This window comes from Phaethon lepturus, unplaced genomic scaffold (assembly GCF_000687285.1).
Source record: "Phaethon lepturus isolate BGI_N335 unplaced genomic scaffold, ASM68728v1 scaffold39766, whole genome shotgun sequence".
NCBI classification, from domain to species: Eukaryota; Metazoa; Chordata; class Aves; order Phaethontiformes; family Phaethontidae; genus Phaethon; species Phaethon lepturus.
In genome coordinates, this window is record NW_010547618.1 from 11047 (window position 1) to 21095 (window position 10049).

Genomic DNA, 10049 nt, shown 5'->3' on the forward strand with positions numbered 1-10049 from the left:
TTAGTGTTAGCTTGGAAAATTTCTGGTTCTAGTTTCCAGCTGCAGTGGATTTGAAACAGTGCAAGCTTGGAAGAGACTTCTGCTTTTGGAATTCAGACTTCCTCGAAGACGGAGGTAGATCGTAGATCTTCATGATATGATTTTTAATGTAATTCTCTTTTGCATAGATTGTGTCAGCAGCGTTTTTGTTTTCTTTTTACATTCTCTCACCATTGTTTTGGTAGCAAAAGAATGAGTATAACCTGATGAATCAGGAAGTTTAAATTGATCTAGACCCTATTTTAGTAAAAATGTATGCATCTGTAATATTTGTAGTAGCTTACGATTTACAGTGGGTGCTTATTGTTTTGGAGTTTTGGTGTTGGGAGACATTCAGAAAAGATTATTGAGGTAAAATTGCTGTGCTTTGGAGAGCAGACAAGGCACGAAGGAAACAGAAATGGGAATCAGTTACATTTTTAACTTTTTAATGAACATTACATTTTCAAACTTTTTTTCCCCCATGCTATTGTTTTTATTTCATAGGTGCACATATAACTCTCAGGTTACAGTCAGTAAATTCCTGTCATATTAATTTTAATTTAGCATTTTGGTTTGCTGGCCAAAACTTGTGCTGACAGTGTAAACAGAACAGAAGGATCCCCAGGCTTAAGATATAACAAGGTTTTTACACATTTACTTGAATGCTTTCAAGTAATGCTTTGGCCATGCTGCATTTGCTCAAGTGTAAAGGACAAAGGTCCTTTTAGTATAGTTTTTAATAAAATGTTGTTTCTAATCATGAAGCTTAACAATAACTGCTACATAACAGGTAGTTTTGGTTACTTCTCTTGCAGCGTGCAGGAAAGGGTATGCCTTGGTTGCTCAATTGACAGCAGTTAAGCCATATCAGAAGAGGCAAAATTTTAGAATTGTTTCCATTGCTGAGGAGTTTGTATTGAAGTACAGTATATAAGCCAGAAGAACTTTCTATCTGATGCAGAAATAAAACCTTATCTAGAAATACATACCAATCTTTGCATATGTTAGTCACATACCATGTACAGCTGTGACTGTAGAAGAATGGACGAAGTAAGTATGGTGGGCTTTCCAGCCCTTATCAAGTATTTGCCAAACTTCTGATACCTGAAGCACCTCTTTATGGGTTAAAATTTGTCACAGCACCACAGATGTGAGTCTGGGCAACAGTCTGCACGTAGCTGTTGGGCCAGGCACACAGTGTGCTCTATCCCTAGGCTTTTCAGTGCCTCTTACTTCTGCCAAGCTAAGAGTGGATGGGCAGAAGGCAAAAGCTTCTATGGCATGCTTCTGGCATGTTAGGGTTTTTTCTTTATGAAGACACCTGGAAATAACTTCAGTGTTTGTTGCTCAGTATAAGGCTTCTTTTAAAAAGCAAATCTATCCTACATGAACATAAGGTAAAAAGTTGCTTTCTGCAGTAATGACATTCCTTCTCAGTTCCCCTGCATCATGGATGTGTTCATTCCAAATGCATTCCATAGCTACAGTTCTTTGGGCATAAACTTGAGGAATGAATGATTTTGTTAACAAGAGAGATTTGTCTAACCATTTCTGAAGCTTCCTTACTTGTTAACCCTTACATTATATAACATAAGGGTTATAACGTTAATATTTTTGCTACACTTTCAAAATATTTCATTTTTCAATAATAATTAAAAAGCCACAGTCCAGAAAATAAAGGGCTGTTTATTTTTGCTTCAGAAATAAAGGTAGGTAGTAATGCTTATGATGTAAAGGGCATACTTTTATTCAAATCAGTAGAGTGACTGTGGTGATTGCCAATTAAAAACAAAAAAAGAAACAAACACTAAGTGGTTTTTTGTTGGCTGATGTAATGATGGTGAAATTATGTTTGTGCCCTATTTTGGAATGTTCTTTCCCTGACTTTTTGGGGTTTTTTTTAATATGCTAGAATTTTTTTCTAGATGGGTAGGGGATTACATGGTTCTATATATAGAGACTGATGGTGGAGGGCACTGAGTTCTTGCTAGCTTTATAGACCACTTATTCTTCATACACTGTGACACGGACTGTAGCATGTAGCTTAACAGAAAGTAAACTAGTGTAAATTAATGTAATGAGTTTACCCTCCTCTTCTTTGTAGCACAATGGCTGACAATAAAGCAAAGTCGACCAAACCTGTGAATAAGACTCCTCCAAAGTCTCCTTCAGATCCAGCAAAGGACCGAGCAGCAAAACGATTATCCTACGACTCAAACAGCTCCCATGAGGGAGCTATGGCAGGAGAAATAAGTGCTCTGGAAGAGGCCTTCAGAAAATTTGCCATTCATGGTGATACAAGAGCCACAGGAAAAGAAATGCATGGGAAGAACTGGTCAAAGCTATGTAAGGACTGTCATGTGATAGATGGGAAGAACGTGACAATCACAGATGTTGACATTGTCTTCAGTAAAATCAAGTAAGTTCCTTTCTGCCATCATTTCCTTGTCTTCCCAACATGTTTTGTAGATACCATCTAAACTTATCTTCTGTTGCTTACAGATGTTGTGAGGCACTGTATGTGTTTGTCACAATCAATCTCTTCCTTGTTCCTTTATGAAACTGTGTTGCTTTGTCTGAAGATACAGCTTTCAGCTTCTCTCCTGCTATCTTAAACTGACTTCAGTGTCACAGGTGTTATGCTGTACAAAGAGGGTATCATGTGATCAGGACAAATGCAGGCTATTCCAAGAAACATATTTTTTTTGACTACATTAAGTGATGTGAATGTTTCCTGAAGGATATCTGAATGAAGTCAGGATGTAGTTTTACATCTTGCCAAAACTCAGCCTCAGAGGACTGAGGCTAAGGTGGGATATATACTAAAAGCCATTATTCTTAAGAGCAGTCCTGAAGTCCAGCACAACACCTACTCAAGTTTAAAGTGTAGGGCTACACCAAACTGATGGTGGATTTTTGATGCAGACCCATGGCTGTGATTAATTGGTTAGAATGATCTCAGTGGTCCTAGCTTATTCTTGTGAGCAGACTGGAGCTCTAGTGAAACTTTCTTCACAGATTGAAAACCTAGCCAGGCTTGATCCAGAAACTCATCAAATCCAAGGGAAGACATTCAACTGTTCTGGCATATTCTGTGTGAAGTCCCCTCCCCCAAATTTTTTTGTTCTCACTTTATGTGTAGAATTGGATCGTTTTCACCTTCCCCCTCCCCCTGGTATCTGGTCTGATAGCCTTGTCTTTTCTGCTTTTCATTACCACAGTAACTGTTTACACACCTCATTGTGTTGAGGGACATGCTTTAAGGAAGGTCCCTTAATTGTACTTGTAGCTTGTAGGAACCTTTATTTGGCTTGTGCTCTCAACTACTGTGGTGTAATGCTGGGGAGGACATGCAAACAGAGTTGCTTACAAGGATAGTTGGGAAAACTTGCTACAAGCACTGACCCTTAGGGTATATCAAAGCACAGAAAGAGAGGAAGAGGCCCTTGATCTTGAAAGGCTGTCCAGTGTAACATGCACAGTTAGAATGACATTACTTATTTGTTCCTTTCTTTGTTTCTTTTCTCCTTGGGGATCTTATATAGGCAATTGAAAACACTATATATGCGCACTCCAACCCTCTTTTTCTTGTATCAGTCCACTTTCTCTTTGAGTCCCTACTTGTATTTTTTGGAAGTTGTGTTGCCAGAGTTAGGTATATTACCAGTGAACTAGCTTATTTGAAATGGATGTTTAGGCTGTAGGGTTGTTTGTTTCTTTTGTGATCTATGATAGACAATGCTGGGGTTTTTTGGTTGGGTTTTTTTTTTTTCCAATTTTTCTTTGGCTTTCATTGACTCTGTCTATCATCACAGGAAATAATAAATCTTAGTGCTACTTTCTCATGTCAGCATTTGGGCAAGTTAATGATAGGATAATGCCATGATATGGCATAAACAATTGTGCAACATAAGCTGATATGAAGATGTATCAGTTTTGGTGCCTGCTGGGGTAGAAAGAATCCAGTCCTGTTCTGCAGGAATGAGTTGTGAGGTGGTGGGGACCTGAGGCTCAAAGGGAATGCCAGCATATCCCCTTGCAGTTGTTCAGCAGTCTCAGCTCAGCTTGGGGGTTCTTGTTTCTGCCTCTGTGGGGAGGTGCCTGTTCAGCATTTTCTCAGACCTTTCTCCTGTGACCACTGTGAAGTGTTGTAATTTCTCTTGGAGGAAGCATGCCATCTTTTCGTCTATCTAGTATTTAATAGTTTAGAAGATAACTGCATCGAATGCAAAAGCATTTTTATTTTTGATTGTTTATTAATTACTTGCTCATTCCTCACCAGTACATGTAACATGTATTTTATATATTCTCTTTTAAAATTATTTTCTTTTTAATATTGCTTAAATGGCAGATGGGGAAACTTAAAATAGCTGAGATTTGCAATCTTTATTAGGATGGTCTGTTTTTTCATGTGCATGCTTTCAGTAGGTATACTTCCACATTGTCTTAAGTGTTTGGGTTTTTTTTTACATTTTGAGAGCATATGTCAGCAATTCTTTTTAGTCTAGATCACATTTATTTCACATATAGTATTTTAAGTTTTAACAAGGGAAGATTTAATGGCTGTAGATACTCGTTAGTAATATGCTGTATAGGAGGCTTATGCATAGGCTGAGCGTACAGGGTTTCTTGAGCATGTTCAGACAACTGCTTTTACTCGCTTTTCTCTTTTGCTTCACATTTAACCCTAAGCTAAAGGATAATGACAGATTTGGTGATGCATCAAAACAGGCATACTTGCAAAATAAACTCTTACGGATTTCCATTTTACAGGCAGCATTTTCCCAGCAGAGCACTAAGATTTTTTGACAACCCAAGTTTTTCCCCATTTGTGTTCAATGAAAAACATTAAACGCTATCAAAGAATCTCCAGCTCCACAGAAAGTGCAAAGTACTGCTTCCATGCCTCAATAAGAGTTGTGCTTATGGGTATCGAAAGGTCTGTACTTCACTGTTGTTTTTACGTTCTTCAGCTAGACTATATGTCACAAGATGGACTTTATCCTGGGATTCTTATGGTCAACCATAGTCGTTCAGTGAGATGGGTCTGGTGGGTCTTGTTGGCTGTTGTAGTCTGGACAGGGAACATGCCCAAAGATAAGAAGAGATGTTTGTCATACTCAAGTACAATTGTCATCTAGCATTGTGGTAGAACTTCCAAACAGGTTTTCTGTTGGGTCTGTTGCTGGGAAGTCACCATGTTTAGCACAGTGTTTTCTAGCCAGCTATATTATTGTGTATGACAATGGCACATGTTGTTCAAACACTAGAAAATAGTTAATCTAGTAGAATTGTTCTTTGGATTTATGATTTACTATGTCTGTGTATAAAGCCCATGTTTGTCATCTTACTAACTTTCCCAGGCTTCATTCATTGTTCTGCTACAGATACTGGCAAAATAGGTAGGAACTATGGGTTGCTGACAGTCAGGTTAAAGTAACAGGGAAATTAGTAACATATGTTTACCTAAGAGCTACTGAAAAATGCTGTTTTATTGACTGATTGGTAGCTTTCTCTGCTGAGGAGAGATTTTATCAGTTCAGTCGCGAGAAGTAATGAACATTTTTTGTAGACTCAACACCCCCTCTCCCCACCTTCGCCAAACCAGGTAAACAAAACTTCTGAAAGTTTTGAATAGTTTGTGATACTACTTCAAAGCTGGGACTATGTATCTGCCTTTCAGAGATTAGTTCATTTAAGTTTAAGTTTATGTTGGTACAAAGGTCGAGGAAGTTCTGAACCTTTGTTACAAATAAGAAAATAAGTGTAGAATGCTGTTTTCCTTCTGCATGAGAATGTTAGGTCAGACCGAAGTGTAATTTGTCTATTTATCTTGCATAAGAGGTCCACTAAAGGCCCTCATGTTAGCACAACATTTGTATGTACTTTAGCATAAGAAGAAGGAATGGTCTAATGTAAAGAACACACAGTAGTAGACATGAAAGAAGAATTGCTAGAATTGCATTGTTTGAAAAGAAAAGATGTAAATTGGGTGATTCCCCCCTACCCCACCCTCCCCCAGTATTTTTGTTTTACAGTATTTTGTGGGCTCTTAAGGGTCTCTCAAATCCTTCCACTGTGGTGGGTTGTAATATAAGTTACTGTGTGTTAAAAATTGTTTTAATAGATGTCTTTCTGACTTTTTTTTTACTTTTCTATTTTAAAACTTTCTGTTGTCACTCAGAAAATACAAGAAATAAAGTAGCAATGAATTTTGCAATGGAATTACTTGAAGTGAAAAGCCAAGGCCCACTTATAAGAGTAGCCACGTGTATGAATATTTGTAAGTTGCATCCCTAGAGATCAGAGGAAAACTGCTTACATTTATGCCAAATATTTTGATTGCATTAATACAGTTGGGAAAGACTGCTGTTTCTACAATAAGTAGAAAAGTAATTTTTTTTTTTCGGTTATAAAAGCATACAGTGAAGACATCTTATACGTTACTGTTACCTTTCTATGCTTGTTGCACCTGGAAAAGTAAAAGAAATTGTGAAAAGTCAATTACAAAGTTTTACAATATCTTATGGGATGAAATCTATTAAAAATGCAGCAAAACCAAGAAAAGTGTACATAACTGTAAATGCAATTATGTAGTAAGTTTTCATTACTGTATTTTGTAGTCTCAGTCAAAACTTGAGATGTTGAACTCTTTTCTTCGTATGTTCATTGGACTGCATACAGTAGTAATGCTATGGTTGCAGTTTTCATTTCAAAGCTAGCTCCTTGCTTAAAGTTACATAAAAATATCTTCTGCTAATTGGTATCATGATAACTTTTTCTCTTTAAATGGCAAAAACGAAGCAATCACTTCTCTGAAAAAACTGCTCATATAATTGTTTGAGGAAAAAAAAAAACAACCCAGCCTGAAAATGCTTTGCAGGAAGTAATTTTTTTTAACTGGTCCCTAAATTCACTGCCATACTTGAAGACAAGGATAAATCACAATCATATTCTATGAGAAGGAAAGTTTTCATAAATTACTGTATGTGAAATTTTCATGACAGGAGCAAAAATAATATTTCATCATTTTTGTAATGATAACAACTTCAATTTCCCTGTAGCTCAGGCTTCTGCTAAAATGTAGGCGTTTAGTATAAATATAGAAATATTAGATAATTCCAAGCATTCGTTTTTCACATACTCTCTGAACTTTGATACCTTTCTTTAATATTTTGCAAATTAAGAGTCGTAATGCAATCTGGATCTACTAAATTTAGAGACATACAACCTGCAGACATGCAATAGCATTTGAAAATGGATGGTTTTTCATGAGAATGGGAATTCCATGGGTATCTTTTTAGTAGCTGAAACAATTGCCTGCCTTCTTGGAAATTTTCCTCATTAACTGACTGTTTCTTTTTTGTTACTCTTCCAGAGTTGCAAAAGTTTGTAGGCTGTGTATCTTGTATTGTGCTTGCAGTGTGCAAACGCGGGTTTAGTGAATCTTGTTGCCTTGGAAAAGCAAGCTCATCGGTGACACAGGAGAAGGGCACATAAGTGTTCTGTATTTGGTATGAAAAGCAACATGTGGCTGCATTCTTCTTAATCCAGCAAGACAGTGAAACACAACAGCCTAAGAACTTCAGGGTTTTTGTATTAAAGAAAGCAGAATACCCAAGAAGAATAGATGTTACTGATCTCTGACCAGCATTCTGGCATGTTGCCTTAGGAACTTAAATTTCTTTGTTTATTGGGGTCAACAACTGCTCTGAGAAATTTGATATGTTAGCTATGCTATACACACACTCCACTTGTTGTATGTAGTTAATATGGTAATAGTAATAGCCCTGATATAAATACCTCTGCTCTTATTTTAGAAGTGTTACCATTCAGCACTGCAAGAATATGGTTTAAACACTGCCATAAAACTGCTAATTCTATGACATTATTAGACAGAAAAATAAAAATATTTCTGTTTACACTGGCATGTTACTATGGTTGCAGGCAGGCCTCAGTGACGTCATGCCTTGGATCCATTGTGAGCATTTATTTAGGTAGTTGTCTCCATGGAAACATTTGTTTGTTTTGATGTTACTATGTGTTAAATTTTAAACAAATTTTTGTGGTTCTATACTGGATTGTTATTGAAGACTAGTTAATCTACAGAAGCTGTGTAAATATACCTTACTCCCCGCCCTCTAAAATATTTTTGGTAAAAGATCAAGTGAAAGCATAATTGTCCTCTCAAATTCCATTAATAGTTTCTTATGTTGCTTTGACATGTTTTCTTGTTGCTCAGGAAGCCATGTGTTCTAAAGTCCAGAAAACTCTCCTCCATCTTTTTGAGAAAGCAAGGTTTTGTTCCCATGGAGAATCTTCACAACACACTTTATTGTGCCCTGACTTTTGAGCAGTCACACCCATACTCTATCCTTAGTACCTCTTGCACAGTCAGCTCTTTAGCCTAGTTCCCACAGTCTGGATCAGTCAGGTCCCTGCAGGAGTGCTTCCACCTAAGACCAGCTGGGTCTTAATTCAGCAGTAGTTCACCATTGCTGCAAGACTGTGGAAGAATTAAAATGGATAATGTTTGCTCTAAGCAGCTGGCAAGATAACTCCTGGCAAGAATAAGTACATGCTTTCCCCATTTGTCAACTATAATATAATTGTTGTCTTGCCTTTTGTATTGAACAATTATGACACTTCTTGCTTAAATATATTTGAAAGACAAATATATTTGTCAAAGTAGTACTTGACACCTGCACTCATTCAAAACAAGTATCTCTCCATGAGTTTTCTCTGAAATAATTTGTATTTAACAGAGATTTTACTGAAGCCTCTCTTAATTTTTTAAAATATGTAAATAGGTATGAAGTGGTCTTTACATATAAATGAAGAACATAGTAGTTGTAAGTTGTGTTTTACTTCCCTACTGGAGAGATTCTTTTAACAGTGACATAGAATCTGATTTATGTAATCCTACTTTATGCATGAAGTAGGCATAACAGTTAACTTGTGTACTTTAATATGTCTGCATCAGGAAATAAGTTTTAAGTGGATATAGAATGGTATGTAGAGCATAATCTGTGCTAATAAATCTCTCCCAGGCAAATTGTGAAGTAGTGCAGTTGTAGATAGAAATATAGGTAAGTTACAACAGGAAGTGTTCTTTACCACATCATCTACACTTTACTTTAACTGAAATTAAGATCCAATTCCTTTTCTTGTCCAAGAAGCCAAATCTAATACTGCTTTTTGCACTTTATCCTTAAAAGGCTTTTTATTTAAATTACCCTTTAAAGGATTTTTTTATAAAAAGCAAAGCAACTCTTCTCCCCTTCTGCCAAGAGGCATAAATTCTAAAGTAAAACAGTGATCGCTTATGAGAAGAAAGATGGATTTAGATTCACTTGCTCTTATACAGGCATGTTTTGTGCATGTAAAATGGATAAATTCTGTACCTCTAATAATCTATGCTGACTATGATTTTTAGAAAAGCCTTTTTGTGTGAGTAGACATCACATTGAAACACCCACCACTGTATCTATAGGTTTTATTTCCCAGCTGATACAGATTGCTGCATGATATCATACACAGTACTATATAGTAGCTTGCTTGTTATTTGCTACACTTTGGGGCATATGCTGCTTGTGGACTGTAAGAACTTCTACTAATTTCGTGTAGAAGTAGGGCTCTGGTATGAGATCTTGTCTTGTGGGTTTTTAGAGGGTTTTTAGCCTTTTATTTTTTGCAAGTCAACCTAATTCCATTATACTGCACCATGATTTAAAATGACATGTTTTTAATTTATAAAAGCTAAGTGAAATCAGTGTTAGTTACAAAATTACCTCACTTTACTGATTAACAAGGAAGTATTTACTAGACTGTTAAACATCAACGTAGACTTTGTCTCTCATTGTCCATGGATTGAAGTAGATGGTGATTAAGATGTTAAGGATGAGGCAGCCATCGCTGCAGCAACCAGGTGACTATGAAGTTTAAGCCCCTGGGAGAAGTGAGCAATATGAACAACAGAATTGCAAACCTGGACTTTAGAAGGGCAGATCTTGGCCTGTTCAGTTTCC

At 36.7% G+C, this 10049-nt stretch overlaps 1 protein-coding gene across 1 annotated transcript; it reads left to right on the plus strand.

The window, feature by feature from the left end:
- Positions 1–2127: 2127 nt before the first annotated feature.
- Positions 2128–2440, plus strand: LOC104622819 (tubulin polymerization-promoting protein-like; the record flags this gene model as incomplete). The annotated part of the gene is made up of 1 exon (XM_010289703.1): positions 2128–2440. A coding segment is annotated over exon 1 (311 nt), but the record flags the coding sequence as incomplete, so codon positions are not given.
- Positions 2441–10049: the final 7609 nt, after the last annotated feature.